The following is a 24,248-nucleotide window of genomic DNA, read 5'->3' as shown; positions in this document are numbered from 1 at the left end:
AAGTTTAAATAAGATAATATCAAACTAATCGACATAGCTTGAAGAACATTTCGATTCCTTACACTTTCTAGAAAAGTGGAAGATCTAGATTTGAAATTGTGTATATAAATATTTGGTAATGTTATAATAAAATAGTACACAAAAATAAATGTAAGAAATATTTAAAAAAATGCTAGTATCAAATTGTATCAATCCACAATGAAACGTTCAAGTCGACACTTCAATAATTGCCAAAGAGTTTTAAACCTTAATATATACAAAATCGTTAGATATATTCCGACAAATTACAGATAAGGCTAAAGCCATATCTAGAATCATAAATATCTACGTTCAAAGATATATTTCAAGAAATAGATAAGAGAAACCAAAGTAACTTTCACATGAACAGTACGTTCACGGAACATGAAGTTGTACAGTGTCGAATTGTGTATATATTTGTGTTTGTTACAGTGATAGTGATAATACATGGATATGTCGAACCATGTTGGTATGTCAATAATTATTTTTAATTTCAATAAATAAACGCTATATATTACCACCCACCTATCCATATAATATCTTCTATGGAGTAATATCTCCTGGTCTCGCAGGGTGGCAGGCAATATATATATATATATATATATATATATATATATATATATATATATATATATATATATATATATATATATATATATATATATATAAATATAATAAATATATATATATATATATATATATACATATATATATATATATATAGAAATGTATGACAAATTATGTATAGAATTGTTATGTATTAATAATGATGAAAATAAAATGTAAGAACAAAATAAATAAGTAAAAAATAAAATAAATGTACCTAGCCACCTCAGAGTAAGAAGATGATGGAAGAAAGGTGAGGAAAGAAAGAAGGTATAAAAGAGCAAAACGAAAGATATTGTGAAGGACGAAAGTAAAGAATGGAAGATATTGTGACGCGTGAAAGAGAGTGATTAATAAAGAAAATACTGAAAAAATGATTGAATAATAAAGTCCATGATCACAATAAGTTAGGGGTACGAGAGGCCCCCAATAACAAGGGACATAAAAAAAATATCTCCTAGTGCAGTCTGTGCCAACCTTTTTCCACCATTCCATCTTAAAATTCGTATGCCCCCTTTCTTTATTTTCTCTTCAGCTGACTGACGCTCTCTGCACGATGACTGATCCTGCACTGCTCTCATGCAGCGACCTCCAATGATCTTAACTATGACATCTGTCCACTGAGAATCTTTCGGCCCCAACAGCTGGTTGCTCGTGTGATTTGCCTCTCACACTGCCAATTTATACGAGCAATTCTCCAAGCTATGTCGGTATTCTTGGTCCTTTTGCGGATCTGGTAATTTCTAATTCGATCGCGCAGCGAAACCCACCAACATAAGCCTATGTATAATTTTTATACTAAAAGTTTTAAACTCTTGTCAAGTCCACTTTCGAAAAGCCCCCATATTGGTCATAGGCCATATGTTGGGAAACACTGCTCTATGATAACTCAATATAGGTAAGTGTCATATATATATGTATATACATATTTTTATATATATATATATACATATATATATATATATATATATATATATAGACGACATTTTAACTATGAATAAATAAATAAATAAAATAGATGAATGAATGCATTTTCCGTTAATTGATATATGATACATCCTATTAATAAATTATTAATTTCTGAAACTATGAATAATATAAATAAAAAAGCTTTTTGAAATTTTAAGAAATTTAGAAATTTAATAAAAATAGAAATGAATTATTGTTTACAATCTGCCCCCACCGGCTTTACTGGAATTATTAATCAGACGTATTCCAATAGAAAAAAATATATTACTGAGATATAAAGAGTGATCACTTTATAAAAGGTGATTAAAAATACTTAAGATATACTTTCATCCTTTTAAAACTAATTAAAGAAACGTAATACCAATATAAGATCATTGTACAGAAACGATAAAGAAAAAAAATCTTGTATAATTTATATAATAACTAAAAAATTACGTAAATTGTAAACAACCTAAAAATCTGTTGTATAGAATTCACAGGGTTGTCTTTCTCAAAATTAGACAGAGAAAAAAAGTAAAAATTTGAAACGAAAACAAAATCTTTGTTTGTTTTAATTCTAGAAATCATATCGCTTATCGTCTTATTGGTTATACAAATGCATATTTTGAAGTGTTGGCTTATCATGGAAAGCACTTTTACGCAGATTTAATGCGAGAGATATTGATAACTATGTCCGCTAGTAAGAGTGCGATGACATAGTATACTTTCGCATGTAAAAATACCGTTAATAATTCTTTTTGATTTTTAATTGAAACCCATTGAAGCCATCTCTATATTTTCTTAGCTTAAACGCACACTGCCCACAAAACCGCCACGATGACAGATCTTACGCTGACCACGTCAGGGACTTACCGCGACATTATGTCGTCGGTTTAAAAATATCTTTCCCCTGGTGACAATAGCTGATCTATCTTGATCTAATTCTATCATCGATCTTCCGATCTCTGTTTGTCATTTTATTTCTGGAAGTTTACTTCACTAAACACAAAATTGGATATCAGAGTCTGTTCAAGATCGAATTAGAAATGAAAGGATCATGGATCATCATCATCAATGGCATCGATGATGGCATGAAGCAGGCCACATGAAGCGCAGAACAGAGCCTTAAAGTTCTGAAGTAGAGATTACAGACCTTAATTTAAAAATATTTTACATAGTTATTGTAACGCTTTAAAAGTGTCATCTACTTCTGGATTCGCGAGGAGCTTAATTATTTAAAACTCGATGTAGGTGTGCAGTGTAGGCCTGGGCACGGCAACATCTTCCGGAGATATTCTTGGAATCTTCTTTTTGTTTGCACCTCTTGTTTAGGCGTGACGAGTCAATTTATTGATGACGAATTTGAGTGGCTTCACTGATTTTTTTGGTCAGGTAGAGCTTGGCACGGCCAGTATTTTTAATTAAAGGGTTGTTTTCTGATATGGGGGCTTCCGTTTGGCCCAACGGATGCTTTGGATATACGGCGTCTTGAAAGTATCTCTTTGACGCCTTCCAAGAGCACTCCGTTAAAGTTGGGAGGTTTAAGTTTCTTTGCTAATGCTCCGCCTCAGTTGATTTCTGGGCGACGCAATTCTGAATCACTTGCAGGCAGTTCAATTTACCCTTTCTGACGAGGGCGCAGTGGCTCCTGAAAGACGGTATTGGACATACGCAAGAGATAAAGAAGTATTTTGTCCAATAGATTCAGGTGTTATTTTGCAGAAGTCCATCCTAAGTAAGAAAAGGACCAATATTTAGCTACTTCCGCTATGTAGCAGTAGTCGTGCAATAAAGTGCACCGCCCGCCAACCCGCTGATAAATGCGAATGCGGCAAACAATGCGAATTACACAACTACCACCGTTAAATCACTCAACACGTGTTTCACACCTCCACGGGGCATCCTCAGGAGTTGTGTTACACCGATTAGTGCACTCGGTGCTATACTTTGCTTCACTGCAAGATTGAATTATATGTGAGGAAATGCGGAAAAGAACCAAAGTCACCGATGTAATTCGAGGAATAGCTTTTTTGAAGTGATAGTGCACGGAATACATCGCACGCAACCGAAGGCTGTTGGAGCCGAAAGGTTCTCCTGATACAACAGGTGAACAGAAAACCTAGTCCAGGTCACAGAAAGTCGCAGGATACAGGCAGTGTAAGACCAAACACATGACTCTGTGTGGGATGCCCCGTGGAGGGGTGAATCACGTGTTGAGTGATTTAACGGTGGTAACTATTTTGTGTATCCACGTCAGTTTGCTGGAGAAATAGGTGAGGGTGTAATCTATCAATTATAAATGCCTTGTTCCCCACGTTCTTAATATGAGACGTAAAGATGAACTTGAAAAGACTTATCCGAGGTATTTGACCGATTTATTCCATGGGATTGTTTGGTTAAAGATGATCACAGACCGACAATCATAAGACTTCCATCTATGACGTGGATATATGACGTCATTAAGGCCGCCGGAAGATTCCAGAAGCTTCCTTTGAGTTCTATTGGAAATTTAGTATGTTCGTATGTTCATATGGACATCCCAATGAAATACACTAAGACTAAGAGTGCTTAGAGCAACTCTGTCTCTCTAAGCACTCTGTCTTTAATGTTGTTTTACCATGAGAATAAGAGGTTATAAAACTATTTTGAACCTTAAGTTTTTCAGTATAAGGTACATTAGCCTATGCGGTGTTATTGATGATGAAATAATGCACTAAACAAACATCTGATTACAATATCGTAAAGCGGCATTATCTAAGTTTAGTCATGGATTTGAAGATGTTTTATCATAACCTAGTTTATGTTTAAAAATAAAATAAAAACGATTTTGTATCTGTTGTAAATTTATTAGAATTTAAAAAAGGGATGTGTGAGCCATGCTATTCGATTTTTAAAATAATTTCACATAACGTCACGTTTTCTTAGATAAACAAGACCTTGACGAACGCTCATGAACGACGCGTCTTTAGTTAGTCAAGAACAAACCTACCTGTAGAATCGTGTATTCTATTTTCAAATTTTAAAATTCTTTTTTTTTTTCATCGCATTTAGTTTTTTTGTGATCATATTTAATCTGTTCTTTTTTCGATTTATAAACATTATGTGAATGTGATATATTTTATTTCACGTTAACACTTATATGTTAATATGTCGTATTGAAACTGTTTATACCGGTTAAAATGTGCACGAAAGGTGTTTTTTCTTTGTTCATTAAAGGCAAGTTTTTTTCCTCGTATTTTCAATTAGTAATTCTATATTTATCAGACATTTTCTTTTAGCTTGACAAACATTTATAAGTATTTATATTTCAAATGTTGTTTTATACCTTTTTTATTTTGTGTCATATAAATAATCCTTTTATATAGAATTTATAAGAGATAAAAGAGCTTAGGAATGAATTTTTTGTACTAAGGTTGTTATAAATTTGACCACAAATAAAACCTCTCAGTGTGTATTGTGGGTTCTTCTCATATCAACGATTTAAGATGAAAAACACCGGCATAGGGGAGACCAATCTTAATCAAGTTTCAATCTAATTGGTGGATGAATGAATGGTGATAATAATGCAGAGTTCCCCAAACTTTTTTGTGTGGTCTACGACACCTTGCCATGTTTTTCCGTGTTGGGTAGACCCCCTACTTACCTGATATTTATTTCCTGTAAATTTCTAACTGTAGTGAAGTTTAGTGTTAAAAACTTAAAGTAAAAACGCATGTTAATTTATACATTTATTAATTGAATTTAAATTAAAACTACTCAAAATAAAAGTTTAAAGTATACGTAACATAAAATAAACTATAAATAAAATAACATAAGCAATATTTTTTTTACTTCATAAGTACTTTTATAAATAATGTAAATGTTTTGATATTATAAGATAGTATGATATAAGTAAATAGGTACTATCAGTGTATCCACTATCGTGAACTCCCATTTTCATTTTATGGACCCCCAAATTTTTTTTCGCTGACGTAGACCCCTTGCAGGTTGTCATAGACTCCTAGGGGGTCGATATAGACCACTTTGGGAATCACTGGTATAATGTAACATTACAATCACAAATTTTATAATATTTACGTGGAAGATTTGTATAAAATTAATGCCTTTTTCATCAGCGGTATAGGACTGTGACTTGTGATTATAGGTCGCTAGATACAATCTTATATATTATATATTATTGGCACTAATCAGTGTAACATAACTCCTGAAGATGCCCCGTGGAGGGGTGAAACACGTGTTGAGTGAATTAACGGTGGCAGTTGTGTGATTCGCATTGTTTGCCGCATACGCATTTATCAGCGGGCTGGCGGGCGGTGCACTTTGTTGCACAACTACCACTGCATGTGCGGAAGTGGCTAAATATTGGTCCTTTTCTTACTTAGGATAGACTTCCGCAAGGTAACCCCTGATTCCATTAAATAGCAGTATGACGTCGACCCTTACAGGGTTAAAATATCTTGTATAAAATTAAACGTATAGGCATATAATTACAGTGGAATATTCTTTTTGCATTTTAATATTAAAAAAGATACCTTTAACGCTTCAGAGCTCTTTTTGTTCGCCTTCAACGACAGGAACACGGGAGCTCTTTGGATAAAAGACCTAATTTGTCTCTGTCATTCCTTTCCTGTTACTAACAACATTCTATACCGGTTTTACTAAGCTATTATATATACTAATATAAAAATTAATATATACTTAAATTTGGAGGTTATATTTCAAAATTTTTTTTAAATAAAGTACTAACTTAGGAATTTCTTATTGAGATCAGATTCCCTGAAAGTCTAATTTCAACTGAAGTCACATTCATCAGATGTCTTTTTTGTTACCCAGATATAAGATATATTCCAAATTTAAATTCAATATATCTGTATTTAAATAGGCATTTAATTACTTTTAAATCTTAATAATTTATTAAGCAATCATCGACTCTGAATGCTACACGAGAAAAGCCAGCCAAACACCTGTTTAAAATTAAATTTAATTATTTTTAATATGTGTATTATAATATCAGCCGTGTAAATGTGTCAACAAAATTACTTCCATACATATCGATTGAATAAAAACTCTTGAATAAAATATGATATATTTAATAACATATAAGTACGAGAACGAAACCATGTCAATACCATGCTGCCTCGAGATATGACATAAAATACAACATAGTATTTATATAAATATAAATCCACATAGTTATTGATTCTATTACTATCTTTTTCTTTTCATATTTATTATTACTTTTTGAAATAATCATAATAAAAAAACATAAATCTGCCACTAGACACCCCCTCATAATTTTAAATGTATAATATCACGTTTTGCTTTTACCTTAGATGATTAAAATACATTTGTTTTTCAGAACATAATTAAGATTCTAATAGTCTTTTAACAATTGAGTTTATATATTCAAAATATGAGTTCACATCTAAAATCCTTAGCAGAAAAGCGGAATTTTATGTCGACATTTCAGCCCATAGACGCCCAGTACTGGGCATAGGCCTCCTTCTAAGATATCTACGGGGGATATTCCATAATCACGGTTGGCAGATGGTTTGGCAATCGCACTATGGTATTATGATACGCAGATGATGCTATCCATCATCAGGAAATTTGTTTTTGAGCAGTGGTGATCAGACTCTTTAGTTATATCATGAGGAAGACCGAGAGAAACTTAGAAATCTGGACCTAATTATTTCCGTCCATTATTCCAGATGTAGAAGAAGGCTACTCTGAAGATCGTGATAACCTTCAACCGCTGATAAGCATCAACCATGATGGTGAACGCATCCGTCTGAACAGACCTACTAATTTGGCAATATCCAACTCAAGGTAAAAAAATCATTTTTATAATATCTTCTTACCTTATCTTGTATTTTTTACTCCTGGTCCCTAAAATTTCTACCGTAGGACATACGCCGTTGTTTAATAGAATCAGGCGTTACCTTGCGGAAGTCCATCCTAAGTAGGAAAAGAACTAATATTTTGCCACTTCCGCACATGCAGTGGTGTTTGTATGCAGTGACTACCCTACTAGACTCTGTGTTTGGCACTAATCGGTGTAACATAACTCCTGAAGATCCCCCGTGGAGGTGTGAAATACGTGTTGAGTGAATTAACGGTGGCAGTTGTGTAATTCGCATTGTTTGCCGCATGCGCATTTATCAGCGGGCTGGCGGGCGGTGCACTTTGTTGCACGACTACCACTGCAAGTGCGGAAGTGGCTAAATATTGGTCCTTTTCTTACATACGCTGTTGAACATAGGCCTGCGAACCCAATGCCTTTTTAGTCACCTGTTACGATAGGCAGAGAATACCTTTCTTCTATTCTTCCCCACTAAAACGACCAGAAGAGAATGTGACAAAAGACAAATATATGTATGTATATATCTATATAAATGTGTGTGTATGTATATATAGATTTCGAGGTAAGAAAAGTAATGCATGCAAGAGGATGTGTACAGGAAGTGAGATGTTGTTAAGAATAAAAGGAAGTAAAAAACAAATCAAGAATGTGCAAAATAGAGACCTAATGTAAAAAATAATTAATCTTCCCATAAAGAACACAAGCGAAAACTTTAAGCGATCCTGCGAATAATAATATACTATATATATATATATATATAATATACAATAAATAAATTAATTCAATTCAAGGGCAACGGATTCAAACCTGGGACCAAGACTTCACATCCATGATTCTACACCATCAGTGATGTCAACACCGGACGGCACACCGGCACCGGAGGTTGAAGACCTCTGGCCTAGGAAATGGAGACGCAGCGACCGCCGTCTGAGAAGACTTAACACGGAACTGCTTGAGGCGATAGAAGATGATGAGGTGGAAGAAGTTGAAAGGTGAGTTCCCCTTGATGTGATGAAAAATCCATCTTATTTCCTCGATCTTTTATATATATATCGCCGCCCCCACTGAATAAAATAATAAATCCGAAAACGTAACTTTCCAGGAGAGACGAAAAACTAAAAACTAAATATTGGTTACATATCGCAAAAATGGTATGTCTTTGCCTATCTCCGCCATTTTAAGCCAGAAAGTTACGGAAAAAATTGACAAGGTGTATTGGAACTCGTTGATTACAAATATTTAAATACCCGATAAAAAGGATAACGGCAATATACGAGTATATATATATATATATATATATATATATATATATGTATCATCATGATAGTCCATAGGCATCTACTGTAAGGTCCAGGCTTCCACAAAACATCGAATTCGTCATGGGTTTACCTGGTGGGGGCCCTTCCCCACCAGGTAAACCACCACGTCTACCGCCTCGTGGTCGCTAAAATTCTTACCATCGCATACTAAATAACCTTTTTTACTTCTTTGAAAAACAATTAGTTTTTCTTCCATTGAACAAGATGTACTGATCCACGTCATCCGTGCACGGTTGAAATTCCTTCCACCCGCACTGAGCATTTTGCTAATACTTTTATAGTCCGAACAGCCAAGGAGTGGAACAACCATTTTCAATTATAACTTAGGAGTCTTCAAGTCTAGAGTAAATATATTTCTTCTAGGCCGGCATGTAACCTCGTCATCGCGCATCAGGCGAGACAGAAGTCAAATACTTCACCCATAAACGATAAGAAATAGTTTATCTTATTTTTAAAACTATGCGTTTTCGTCTGTTCATTCTTTCCATGGTTCAACACCTATACATCCAGGTTACAAATACAATAGAAGATGAACTAATTCTATATAAAAATGTTTACTTATCTAAAATTTCTAGGCTACTTCACGCTGGAGCCAATCCAAACGCAACATGCCGTCTCGACCTGATCTCCGCTTGCCACATAGCAGCTTTGCACGGTGGTGATGCCCTCAGCTTACTCATCAAGTTCGGAGCAGAGAAACACCGACTGGACCGACTTGGCCGGACCCCCCTCCACCTGGCAGCGTTCGCTGGGAATGCAAGACAGGTGGCCATTTTGCTGGACTTTCCTGAAGGTAGGTGAAGACAATTTTTTTACTAACACCACTTAACCTTCGGAGCTGAAGTACCAAGTACGTATAGTCACCGACATAGATTGAAGAATCGGTCGTCTTGAATGACAATTAAAATACATTTACTCGTGAAGCCGAGAGCTGTTGGGGTTGGAAGGTTCTCGAACAGCGACCACGAGCCCGTATACGGAGCGTGAATATATGGAGGCATATGGACATCTGTCAGCTGGTATGGTGGTGATGATGGTGGTGATGATTATCATTATGATGACGGTGATGATGATGATCATGGTGATGGTGGTGATTGTGGTTATGGTGATGATGATGATGGTGGTGGTGGTGATGATGGTGACGGTGATGATGATGATGATGGTGATGGTGGTGATGGTAGTGGTGGTGGTGATAATGATGACTTCAACGACGACGAAGTGTTCAATATTTGTCCATATGTTACATAGATATACTGCCTTATATACTGCCAATGGTTACAAAACAATAAAAACAGATTCAATATTGTTTCTCTCTCAGTATTTTCTCTATTAACATACTTTATAACATTTTTTGCTACTCAATTTGTACTATAAATTTTCAATTAAAATTAATATTCACAGAATCTTCATTCAAGTAGATATTCACACTTATATCGTCGATTATTTTAACACAAGCAGTACGCTACCACCGGCACGGAACACTGATCTGCTAAGAGTCTGCTAGAAACTCAACAGTTGCTCTTTTTAAATGAAATTCAACAATGTTTGATGTGTAACATCAACTCTGTAAATGAGTCAACAAACCAAGTTTCACACATATCGATCAACAATAAACTCTTTAATGTTATAAATATATATAAACCAAGAAAGGGAGGAACTAATATCTTTATTATATATACTACAAAGACAAAATTTAGACATTACTTTTATTTCTGTACTATTAACAATCCTTTATACTGCAACACTAAAATAAAAACCGTAAAAGACATTAAACAAGAAATAAAAAGAAAAAATAAATCGCTAAAATTATCGCCGTCGCATGACTACAATCAGATGGAATTCTTCATCTGGAACGACCACAGCTTCAGTCTTTTTCGAGACCAGTCTCAGGACCATCAGCTCGTCTGTCACGTCCTGTAATCATCGACAATATATACATATTTAATGGAATCAGGTGCTACCTCGCGGAAGTCCATGCTAAGTAAGAAAAGGACCAATATTGAGCCACTTTCGCACATGCAGTGGTAGTCGTGCAACAAAGTACACCGCCCGCCAGTCCGCTGATAAATGCGTATGCGGCAAACAATTCGAATTACACAACTGCCACCGTTAATTCACTCAACACGTGTTTCACCCCTCCACGGGGATTTGACACTTTATTTGGCACTAATCGGTATAACATAACTCCTGAAGATGCCCCGTGGAGGGGTTTTTCAGCGGTATGGCCGGCGGTGCACTTTGTTGCATGACTACCACTGCATGTGCGGAAGTGGCTACATATTGGTCCTTTTCTTACATATAGACATATATATAATTCACATCTACTATACATACATAACATATAAACTATATATAGAGTATAAATACATGAAGATATATAATCAGATAAGTAAACCAAAGATTTCATCATCACGTCAGCCGATATTCCGAACCCCCCGCCATCATTTCCCCCCTAACTTCGCAAGGTATAGCCTCCACAAAGATCGCTACCGTGTTTAATCTTTCACTATGACTATATTGTTAGTCTACTTAGTGGTGGACATACTCCACGCCGTATATGCTTGTGGCCACTACTTCACATGATCAATTCTTCAAACTGCGTATCACTATTTGTTCGGCAAATCTCCGAGCACAACCTTCTCTAATGTCCTCTTTTATAATACATTATGTAATAAAAAAAGTTTAATTGACCCAACTCGTTTAAGGTCCTTCAATTGGCCTTCCATTGAGAATCTATTTATCTATGGTCCCTAACAATTTCACTGTCACTTCAAACGTTACAAAGGATCCTTAATATTTTTTGACTTTTAAAAAAAACAGTCATACGATTTCCTTAAGAGCGTTGTTCGCGTGGTGAGAAAGATTTCTCATGTGCGTCGAGTACGTGGCCGCTGTTAAACTGTCCAATGTGGTCGTCTCCGGAAAACCTGTTTATATTAAAAAAAAGTAATTGAGGTAGTAGAATCGATTAGTTTAAGCCCTAATAAAATTTCGATTAAAAAAAACTTTACACGAAATTTTTTAATTTAACATATTAAACATTTAACTCCTTCTATATCAAATGCGTTATCATGTTTCGTTCGATGATTGAAAGATAACAAAAGGCAGAAAGAAAACTCCAGCTCTGTATGTACCACGCACAAACTTGCCTTTCTACAATTCTCACGTCACTCATATATACTAAAGCAAAATGGTTAAACTCGTGTCGAGTCCAATTTAAAATAGATCGGCTTAACAATTGATTTGCCCTCCTGTGGGGCGTGGACATCGTGTTGGGAAACACTGGTCTACATGATTTGCATTAAAACCTTTTTGGTAAATTTAAATCGAAGGATTATGAAATCCGTTAAATATCGAAAGAAAGATAAGAAGCTGTCGAAACATGATTTCCTGATTTGAATATATATATTTATACATAAGATCGTGGGGCTGTTTACCACCACCATCAAAGGAGTCCTGACCTGTGGTGTAAAATCAGACCAGGCTTTCTACCCGCTACCCTTTCAATATAAATATATTTTCTTCTGTTGCTTTCTTTTTTTGTTTCTTTTTACCTTACCTCTAGCCTCTCAGAGATAAGGTCCAGTTAGAGGCTCAAAACAATCAGGAGAGCCTTAAAAAAGAGGCAAAAGGGGGGTCTTTTGCCTCTTTTTTGCCCCCTCAACATAAAAGAATGTCTGGGAGAAAAAACTAGGCATTGTCAAGGCGTCGTCATGCAGAAACTTGAGCAAAATAATTTCGGTAAATATTAAACGTAGTAAATATACAAACAAAGGCACGAACGTAGTCTGTGGAATAAAGATCCTAATAATAATAATAATAAATAATATTATATTTTCAATAAAAGTGTACGAATTTCACAGTAAAGGTTGAAAGAAAAAAAATAAGTTATGTATACCTTCACAGTTGACGATAATTGATCCGACTACATTCCCGTTCTCGTTGATACGTATCATTGTGTTTGTGGCTCCTGGACCCTGGTTCGAAATATTATTTCATATTAATATCTATCATCAACATCAATTTAACACAAAATCATGCGGAAGATCTTGGGACCAGCGAGAAATCAAGACGGATCTTGGAGGCTCCGAAAGAATGCCGAAATTGAGACTTTAGTAGCACAGCCAAATATCATTGGCGAATATAAAGCTCAACGAATCCGCTGGCTTGGTCACTTGGAGCGAATGGAATCGGATCGGAGCGTGAAGGTAGCGTACCTGGAAAAACCGAGGGGTAGAAGACCAGTGGGTAGACCCAGGTATCGCTGGATCGATCGCGTTGAGGCAGACTTGCGTGAATTGAATGTCATGGCAGACGATGGTGCAAGATAGAGGAAAGTGGAAGTCTCTCGTTCCGAAGGCCAAGACCCACTTTGGGTCACTGAGCCAGCGGAGTAAGTAAGTAAGTAATATCTATCATCAAGGAGTCACCCAGAGGACAACGAAGTGCACGGAGATTTGCGAACTTGAATTAAAGTGAAGAGATATCTAGAAGAAACAAGTTCACCGAAGTAACTCGGAGAAATGCTTTGGCCTTTTCATCGTTTATATACAAATCATGTGACTAAAATCTAAAATACATACCATATAATTTTGTGCAATCTCCATATTTTATGTAACTTACAAATTCACTAAATGAAGAAATAGAGGAATGTCAAATATAATTCTTTAATGACAAATACGTCATAATTTATTGACAATAAAGATATACGAATTCCAAAAAGGTTTTATATTTTTCAATTTATTTTTTTATTCTTATTTCAATTTATTATGCATACGTGAATATTATTTGATAAATCATCATTATCATTTCAACCGTATTACATTCGTTATTACAGTCGATAGATATGTCGCGTTCATTTGAAAAACACTTCGTATTACTGGCCACTACAACCACAGTAATATTAAAAAAATAGTTTTCCTGTGTTCAAATTGAAATTCGAACGCCGCTATTAATGCTAACGGTTCTTTGTAGCCCCTAAAAATGAAAAAATAAAAAAATGCATTGTTTAAAAACGGGTCATAAAAATCTGTGATATTTAATGTAAAATTGTGATCAGGGAATGTAGGTAAGGGAAGAAAGGCGTGAATGAAAGTAGATAGAACATTTGAAAAAAAAAATAAGGAAGAAGAAATTAAAAAAATAAACTTAAAAACTAATTTATTCGAAATGTTCCAATCGGACAGAATGGGAACCATGCTTACTTCACGTCATATGGCTCCTATAAATATCGCTTCAATCACCGTGGCCGCAGCGACTTGACATGACCATGTCTTCTGTCCACCTAGGAATTCCACTATCAGACATAGGTCTGTCCAGAGATTTACCATAGAATCTTAACTATCTTTTTCTCTAAATAATAATATAAAACACACGAACTATCTATTGTATATTAAAAACTACATAAGTAATATTATCTCATTTTAAAAGATGACGATTTCTCTAAATGATTTTCCACCTATGCACTGACTCATCACAATATCTCTAAAACCATAAGGTTAAGCAACTTAAATATGACTTCTATAAATATTTCTTTTACTAATTTAAAGTCAACTAAGAACAGATTTCAAGAAATTATATCTATACGAGGATTATAAGGGCGTTTATTAAAAACTGCTTATTTTCTAGCCTGAAAATTGCAGCATGTTAAAAGTTTCCAACAATGAATTTTATGAAAAACATCAATAAAAGACTGTGCAGAGGCTGTGAAAATAAAAAAATAATTATCTTTTACGCTGCCAATTTATTTTAAAAAATAATAACATTGAACAATAATCAGGTCAAATAAATATAAAATTCGTTCGTTCAACATTGGAACCTTTATCAGGACTTTACTCTCAACACACTATTTATTTATTTTTAATATATTTTATTTTTTACTCTACTCTGCTTCGCAAAGTATTATAGGTGTGAAGAAGAAATAGGAAGAAACTCCACAACAACACGTCTTTTAATATAGTTTAACTACACAGATCTATACATATACACTTTATCAGATATAGCTAAAGGCTTTTGTCATTTAAATATTTATTTATTGAACTATAAGTTTATTCCGTCGATTTATTTTTAATATGCGTTTTGTACTTTATTACTTGAAAGTAATGTATACTTATATCATTTATAGATCTGCTGTGCCTATGTAAAATAAATAAAAAAAAATATTAGAACGAGGTATATATGCACGGGCCAAATAAATCCTTTTGCAAATATGATTTAATGATAAATCTCTTAACAGAAATGCAGGACAGGGTAGAAAGCGACATGTCATCCGATGCCGAGGAAGATGTGAGGAATATGTGCGAGAAGGTCAGAGAGATGGTAAACGTACGTTGCGACCTTGGAGAGATCAGGACACTTCTCCCCAAGACATGGAAGGACAACATTGATCATAACTGCAGAGAAATAGAAGGATCAGTGAGTTTTATATGCTTTTATTACTCATGCACTTTTTATGCACAATTTGTAAATTAATTATATATTTATTTTACAAAGTATTGCCACTGCTCACAAATATATTTCCAAAGGATATGACATATTTCTACTATATACTCTGCGTACCATAATAACACACTGCAATGTTTTAAAGCTCAGAAAAATAAAGCATTTTCCATTATTACAAGGACTTTAAATGCCTACCATCAAACACATTGTCGATTTTTAAAATATTTCAATATTTCTGATGATGTGCATGCAGTTAAAGTATCTATTTAAATGCCAGAAAATATTGACAGTGATAGAGAAGAAAGCTGTGATGGAGGTGAAAATGAAGAATGCAGTGATGAATGATGAATCTAGAGCTTCATTGGACGAAGAGACCACAGATTTTGATAAAAAATGATGATAATTTTGATTCTATACCAAAATGGTTTGGAGAAGTTTTATTTATTTATTTAATATTCTTTATTGTACACGATACGATACATAATATACAGATACAATAATAAACAGAAAAGTACAATGGGCGGTCTTGTCACACAAGGCAATCTCTTACAGACAATCATAGTAAAGATAAAAAAAGTACGTATTCACAAACAAATGAACATAAATATACATAAACATACATAGACATACATACATACGTATATAACATATAACCTTAAAAAAAGGTTTAACACATATTATAAATATAATACAATAATAAATAAACACATCTAACTGACTTCGATCAGTATTGGTTCGATCGCACTTGCCTCAGAAAGAAACAAGAAGAAAATGAAATGAATTAAGAGATAGATAATTATAGGTCTAGTAAATGGTTCTTAACCTTTTTCTTGAAAATAGGTAGTGAGATAGCACGTCTTGTTTTCAAGTTTTGTTCGTTACAACCATATCCCTCACTCTTATATTAATCTTTATATACATCATTTACATTTTTGTTCACCAAAAGCTGAAGATTACTCTGATAAGGACTTAAAACCCGCCTGCCAAGCGTGTCATAGATATCTTTATAGAAAGCCTATCTCTTGTAGAACACTCGGCTGAAACGATGTCAACATATGACAGTTAGAAACATATATATTATATATAATGGAGCTGGAATCAATGAGAAATAAATTAATTAGTTATTAATAGATCAAGCTGTTAGCTACACAATCATGCTAAATGTAATTTATTATACTGGCTGGCGATACGTATCAATAATTAAGACAATAGAATATTTAAAAAAATGTATACCTGTGTACCATAAGATGGATTTTAGTACCTAAGAAAAGAAGTTATAAATAAGGTTGTATAAAGTCTGCCACTTAAAGGCACAGGTGTATCTTCTTTTCAGCTGATAGACGCCCATGAAAGGTATAAACCTTCATCAAAGTTCACCACGACTGATACTGCACTACCCGTATCCAGCGACTTCCTTCGATCTGGACTATGTCATCAGTACAACTAGTGGTGTGTATGATAAGGATAAAACAATTATTTATATCCTTGCTTAGCTGCCGCTGCTACAGCCGGGTTGGACACCGCTCCACGTTGCAGCGTCGTGTGCGCGTGTCCATTGCACGCGGTTCCTCTTGGCGGCGGGGGCGGATCCCAACATATGCGACGAGGCAGGAAGAACTTCCCTCGACGTCGTCGGCTTCGGACATTACTTCGAACAAAACATTAATCCGAGCAAGTGAGAGCCTATTTATATAATGGGTGTATCAACTCTATAGTATATAATTTAACCCGCTTACACCTTCTTACATTAGATCTAGATTTATTTTTTACGTGACTCACGTGATAAGTTTCTTAGATCATTTTAGAACTTGAAATTGACTTTGTCTGTTCATTCTACTATTTTTATGAAGAAATCTTCCACTGTTGGTTGAATCATCAGAATTTTAAAAAAAAGTTAAATACTAGAACCCAAAACTACGCAATCTCGAAAATCTAACGACGCACTGTGAATATTAGTACTAACTAAGCAGCGACGCAACTTCGAAAAAACGCTAAATGAAACGACGCAAAGCGAGGTATTGGTGTATAATAAAATAAAAAGACAAAAATAAAGTAATACATAAAATGTTATGTAACCTGTCAAATTCAGGGTGTGGTGTAAAATTCGGAGAGGTGTAGCACGAAGGGCCCTCAAAAAAAGATGTCATAAAAATAGATCAGTTGAAAGCAACCTGCGTCTAATGTTTTCAACATTCTTAACAGGGTCATCAAACTTCAACTCACCAATGTGGATTGGCCCAGCGGTGGACTACTTTGATTATTTTCATTCGCATAGAAATATTTTTATACTGATTATTTTAATAGGATTACTATTATTTCAATGCACAATTGTATATATAAACACAGCAACTTCAAACAGAAGTTTTATTGATTGTTAAATTATTATCTATTTAGTTTATTAATGTATTTTATTTTTGTCTCTACTCTGCTTTGCAAGGTGTTTTAGTTACGTAGAATAATCAGGAAGAAAATCCACAAAAACACACCTTTTAATTAAGTTTAATACAGATATATACATATATACTTTATCAGATACAGCCTAAATGAAATTAAAACCAGGCGACATTACTACCAAGGATTCTTGTCATTTAAATATTCATTTATTTATGTAGGGTGGGCCATAAATTTTTGCACTTTTAAAAACATGTGTAGAAATAAAAGTACAAATGCTATTTTGTTTATGATTTATTTACCGTAATTATTATTTATTAGAATTTATTTTTTTAAAATTACATCGTCTAGATGTGCTCCGTCTCGCCGTTGGCCTTACTCTCACGGTTTTGGAGAAATCAAGTGTTGCTATTTGCAAAAAAATTTGGCCCACCCTTTACTACTATATGTATACAGTACTATATATGTATATATACTATATATATATATATATATACACAGTATGTTACCGGTAATTCAAATGCTGATAAACGCTGGAGCCGTTCACAACACGATGAAATCGAAGGGCCTCAACAACATAGATACGCCACTTCATACAGCGGTAGAGATGGCCAATATCGACAGCATCAACGAACTGCTTCAAGCCGGCGCTTCTGTAAGATGTCTTAATTCAACTGGTCTCACACCATTACACGTGTGCGTGAAGAAGGAATTAGAGGAACCATTACACGTATGTCTATATTACTCTTCTTTTTTCTTTCTTTTTATTTTGCAAAACTTATCATCATATAAGCTGATGAACGCCCACTGCAAGGCATAGGGGGTTTTGGGGATCTTTGGATCATCATAATGACGAATCCTGCGCCACATGCATCAAGCTACTTTTCGCAACACTACGTATATCTAAACACCAATCAAACAAAACGCCAAACATTAAAATTAAAATCACTAAAAATCTCAAAATTTATTTTAAATTTAAAAACTAGATGGACTAGTGAAGAATGCCTATTAAAACATTTAGTTTGCCTTCACAAGTTGTAAAAGGAGTAAATATATAAATAAAAAAAAATATGTTCGATGCAAAACTTATTTTAATAAACGAATATAATATCATTGTTAAGATTCTTTGGCAGTGATGTCGTCTGATTATTTTGATTTAATTTAGGCTATATCTGATATAGTGTAGATGTATAAATCTGTGTTAAACTTTATTAAAGTATGTGTTGTCGTAGAGTTTCTTCCTGCTTCTTCTACACAACTATAACACCTTGCGAAGCAGATACAAAAGAAAATACATTAATAAACTAAATATATAGATAATAATTTGACGTTTAATAAAAGTTCTGTCAAAATTCCAAAGTTGTATAAACGGATTTTATATATCATATTCTAGAAATAATTTTAAGGAAATTTAAAAAAAACTGTCCATTGAAAATAAAATCCTTTTCAGATTCTAGCAAATTATAACTATAGAGATGCAGATCCTTTGACGGCTATTGTTGACGTGAAGGATAAAGATGGTCACACAGTCCTCCAAGCTGCTGTGGAAGCTGCTTGGGTACCAGGAGTATGTGTTGCTCTCGAAGCTGGGGCTGATGTAACAATGAAAGTAATATATATTTTTAATTTAACAAATTTCATTATGTTTAGTATGAAATCTAGACTGATATAATTATTATTTTTAAGGCAAATGACGGTGAAACTCCAATACACTCAGCAGCTGCCCTAGGTAATCTAGATGTCCTAACAGAAATTTTGAGTCTAGCTAAACAGAAAAACTTTATTGACTGTCAAAACGAAGAAGGAGAAACGCCTCTGTTCAAATCTATCATCCATAAACATATTAAATGTGTCAATGCTATATTACAAGAAGGGGCTTCTATGAAACTGACACTACCAGGCGAAGTCAATGTATTCCATGTTGCAGCAGAAAATGGTTGTACTGATATATTAAAAATACTTTTGGAATTAGACGAGAATCTTACACCAAGCATGATCAATTCCTTAACAACGGGAGACAGAAGAGGTTTCGGACCAATACACTTTGCTGTAGCTAATAACCACATTGATTGCGTGCGTTTGCTTTTATCGAAAAACGCTGATATAAGACTCAGAACAACAAGCAGTCCTCACAAATGTTCAACACCTTTACACATAGCTGCCGTCAAAAATCACTTTGATATCGTTAAAATCATACTATCATTTGATAAAAACACTATCCATGAAGTAAATAGTATGGGTTGGTTTCCTCTCCACACCGCTTGTCATCATAGCAGTCGTGACGTCATATTACTTCTACTTCAAGAAGGAGGAGACTTATCAGGTTATACAGACGGTCCAAAGAAGTATAGAAGAACAGCTATAGATATGATAATTAATAATCTATCTAAACCAACAGATTTTATGGAAGATGTTTTTGATTCATACATCTCGTCAAATTGTCAGAATTTCAAAGATGTTAGCTGTGAAGTGACAGTTGATTACAGAATATTAATGCCGACCATTTGTGAAATGGAACAAATGAAAGTAATCGAAGCTTTGCTAAAAACTGGAAACAGATACGGACAAAAGAGATTACTTGTTCATCCGTTAGTTGAGAGTTTTCTGTATCTGAAATGGAAAGCACTTTTGCCGTTCTTCTATACGATCATTGCAGTATACTCTCTTTTCGTTTCATCTTTAACTATATTTATTGTATCAGTATTCTTTTACAAGGACACAAAAGGATCTGCACCACTTTGGTTGAACGCAAGCGTTTGGGGATACCTTGTTTATATGACAATTTTCCTTATTTTATTACAGGTAAGAACACGATCCTTTTTAAAACCTTACTTGTGTCCTTAAATTTTAGAATTTGATGCTTAAGTTAGGTTAAGATTAGAGAAGCACTAAGATGTCTCCTGTCTGTCGTAAAAAGCGTATATTAGTGGCATCAGGTTCGCGGGTGTTTATGATGAGGGCCTTCGTCAACAACATGAAGAATACCGCGAGAGGTACAACTTCAGCAGTTCAGTATAGATCCATGGGCTCTTTTAAAAATAAAAGACTACCACCTAAGACAGTGTTTCCCAACGTGGTACTTCCATACAGGGTTCTGTTTGATTCTACAGGTTGACAATTCAAAAGTGGAATTGTCACAAGCTTATCCCTTTCGCTTTTGTACCAAATATATATGTTACATAGAGGGCATAAAATTTTAAGATGGGGCATGGTACAAAAAATTTTGGTAAACACTGATCCAGGAGCTATTAATCCGTCATATTCTCATTCTTCCTTCAGTAGAGAATTTCCTTCTGCAGCCTGCTCCAAAGTTATCTTTGGGGGGGGGGGGGATATAACACAATCGCCAATCTTGGCAGGCGAATTTTCGATCGCAGTTTGACATTATTGTACCCAAAGAACGCTACTGACCATCCTTTGGAAATTTATTTGTTGACAGTAACAATCCTACATAATTAATGCATGTGTGAATTATATAAGATTGTTTCTCCTAGAACTTGAACAACGATCACAAGTCAATATCGCTGATCTACAACTGCAAATATATTACAATGTACACATTACAAATCGAATTACATTTTAAAAATTGCAGCTGTTGAGTTTCTGGATGGTTTATTAATAAATAGATCTTATTATAGCATTAAAGAGTTTTTTTATTGATATAAATACGTGAAACTAAGTTTGTCGACTCATTTGAATGATTGATATTATAATGTAAATATTAAAAATTGTTAAATTTCATTTTTAAAATAGTTTGGCCTGCTATTCTCAGATCAGCGTTCCTAGTCGGTGGTAGCTTACTACTTATAATGTTAAAATTATCGACAATTCAAAAGCGCATGTAAATGTATACTTGAATAAAGATATTTATTTTATTTTATTTTATATGCTATACAATCTAGCTTATAAGCTAGAAAGTAGCTTAACTTTAACTTAAATTAATACAGGGTGGGTCATAAATTTTTGCACTTTTGAAACATGTATAGAAATAAAAGTACAAATGCTATTTTGTTTATGATTTATTTACCGTAATTATCATTTAAATTCGTAATTTTTAAAAAATAAATTTTAATAAATGATCCATCCAAAGAAAATGTTAGTGTACATTTTCTTTGGATGGTTTTACACTGCATGTGCGGAAATGGCTAAATAATGGTCCGAGGTAACGCCTGATTCCATTAAATATTTAGATGGTTTTGTCTGACTTAATGTTTACACTATATCTGTATTTTAAAGATGTTAGTTGGACTCGATATTTATATGATATCGTAGTCTCTATTTATGGTTGTGCGTAAATAATAGATTTTTTTTTTTAATTTTAAAGTCGTTTCTTATCTCATCTGAATTATAATCTCTTTCTTTCTCTTTTACAGGAGTTACTTTATATGAATATTAAAAGTATCAGATATTTCTTACAATTAGAGACCTGGGTGAAATTTGGATCGATTGGTTTCGCATCAATTTTACCGCTGGCAGTACTGAGAGAAACGTGGTCTGGGGGAGAATGGACGCGACACGTGGCAACATTGGCTTTACTCTTATCTTGGCTAGAATTGATGTTTCTACTATCAAGATTTCCAAATGGTGGCTACTACGTGTTAATGTTTGGAAAAGTCGCATCTAATGTTATAAGAGTAAGTTAAAACATTTATTTTGATCTACTAGTGCAGAGTTCCCCAAACTTTTTTGTGTCGTAGACCCCTTGCCATGTTTTTCCGTGTTGGGTGGACCCCCTACTTACCTGATATTGATTTCCTGTAAATTTCTAACTGTAGTAAAGTTTAGTGTTTAAAATTTAAAGTAAAAACGCATGTTAATTTATACATTTATTAACTGTTTTTAAATTAAAACTAGTCAAAAAAAATTTTGTATCTATTATGTAAAATATACGTAACATTAAACAAACATAAAATAAACTATAAATAAATTAACATAAGCAATAAGTCAATATTTTTAGTGAGAAGGATGAACCTGATGCTTTAATAATAAATTATCAAAATTTGTCCCACATTCGTATTTATAGAGTGACGAATTGAACAAGTCAGTGCAAGGTAGCGAAGCTCTGAGACTGCGACTCTCAGGTTTTTACAAGTTCAAAATGTATTGCGACCACGAAGCGAATTCCAACATCCTACAACTTACACAATTTTATAAACATATATAATAATTTATTTACTTCATTAGTAATTTTATAAATAATGTAAATGTTTTTATATTATAAGATAGTATGATGTAAGTAAATAGGTACTATCAGTGTATGCGTTGGGATCCCCTATCGTGGACCCCCATTTTCATTTCATGGACCCCCAAATTTTTTTTCGCTTACGTAGACCCCTTGCAGGTTGTCATAGACCCCTGGGGGTCGATATAGACCACTTTGGGAATCACTGTACTAGTGTTTCCGAAAGACTTTTTACCGACAGTACGCATAAACAACAACTAACTTAACTTAATATTAAAATATATATGTTACATAGGAAGGCCTAACAATTTTAGAAAGGCTTTATTCGAAATATTCTTAAAGATATAATTAATCTAGTCAATATTGGAACTTTTAATAGAACTTTTATGTTTTTTTTTCTCTACTTCGCTTCGCAAGGTGTCATAGTTGTGTAGAAGAAGCAGGAAGAAACTCCACAACAACACATGTTTTAATAAAGTTTAAAAAACAGTTCATTAATATATACTTTTTTATTTTCAGATATTACTCACGTTCGCGTTTCTTATCATAGGATTCGCTTTAAGTTTTATGATTCAGTTTCATTCTCAAATACCGTTCGAAAGTCCTTGGGCGGCGCTCGTTAAGACTGTTGTGATGATGACTTCTGAATTTGATTACGTCGCACTATTCGACGAAGAACATTCAAAAGATCTTGCCACCTCTCTAGCTATAGTCCGGGTTGTGTTCCTCATTTTCCTCATCTTAGCCGCTATAGTGCTCATGAATTTATTAGTAGGTGTAGCGGTCAATGATATAAACGACTTAGAAATATTAGGTAACATCAGAAGGCTCGCTAAACAAGTAGAGTTCCTAGGTACTCTAGATAATCTCGTCTACAACAAATTCTTTAGTAAAATACTACCAAACCGCGTTAACGATAGGATAAAGAATAAAAGAAAAGTAACAGGAACTATTGTACTATGTCCGGGAAAACCGAGATGGAGAAACAACAAAGTAATGCCATCAAAATTGAGAGACGCAATTATGACCAAAGCTCAGATACAACAAAAGCAAAAAGAAGACGAAATAGGATTACAAAATTTCAAAAATAAACTAGACGACATGCACAAAGTAATAATGAGCAATGAAATCCATAACGAATTAAGTAGAATCGAAAACGCAGCAGAGAAATCTAAAATTCGACACGAAAACATCATGAAATGCCTTAACTGTTTAGATGACGATGTGACGAAGGTAAAAAATCAAATAAACACGTATATCGAAGATACTAAATCACCCATAGACAAAATAAATGTAAAAATAGATCAATTGTCTTTAGACGTTGAGGAAATCAAACAGTTTCTAAGCAGATTAGAAAGCAAATTGGGCAGCTTGTAATTCTATATTTAGTTAATATATGTACAAGAACAAAAAAGACTGATTAAGAAACTTTGGAGTTTTTAATGAAATGATTTATAAAAAGCAAAGGTATTTTCGGCAA

General features: G+C 34.0%; 1 protein-coding gene across 1 annotated transcript; it reads left to right on the top strand.

Annotated features, from left to right (window-relative positions):
* Window positions 1-402: 402 nt before the first annotated feature.
* On the top strand, window positions 403-24,248 carry LOC137925387 (transient receptor potential channel pyrexia-like). The gene is made up of 11 exons (XM_068768819.1): window positions 403-487; window positions 7,284-7,401; window positions 8,227-8,427; window positions 9,330-9,547; window positions 14,990-15,168; window positions 16,689-16,870; window positions 18,088-18,316; window positions 19,037-19,195; window positions 19,273-20,388; window positions 21,960-22,220; window positions 23,288-24,248. Exons 1-11 carry the CDS (start codon window positions 466-468, stop codon window positions 24,143-24,145), a joined length of 3,543 nt encoding a protein of 1,180 aa, XP_068624920.1. The 5' UTR covers window positions 403-465; the 3' UTR covers window positions 24,146-24,248.

The sequence above is a fragment of the Battus philenor genome, unplaced genomic scaffold (genome assembly GCF_028537555.1).
Source record: "Battus philenor isolate CCGP_79_NKW_IND1 unplaced genomic scaffold, ilBatPhil1.0.hap1 SCAF_27, whole genome shotgun sequence".
Taxonomy (NCBI): Eukaryota; Metazoa; Arthropoda; class Insecta; order Lepidoptera; family Papilionidae; genus Battus; species Battus philenor.
Note: the sequence above shows the minus strand (reverse complement) of the source record. Positions and strands in the feature narration are given on the sequence as shown.

Bases quoted from the DNA above. Each gene is read 5' to 3' on its own strand.
- LOC137925387 (XM_068768819.1), top strand. From the start codon at position 466: ATGGATATGTCGAACCATGTTG. The intron at 7,402-8,226 runs GTAAAAAAATCA...ATTCAATTCAAG, and splicing joins TTGGCAATATCCAACTCAAG to GGCAACGGATTCAAACCTGG. The intron at 22,221-23,287 runs GTAAGTTAAAAC...TTTTATTTTCAG, and splicing joins TCGCATCTAATGTTATAAGA to ATATTACTCACGTTCGCGTT.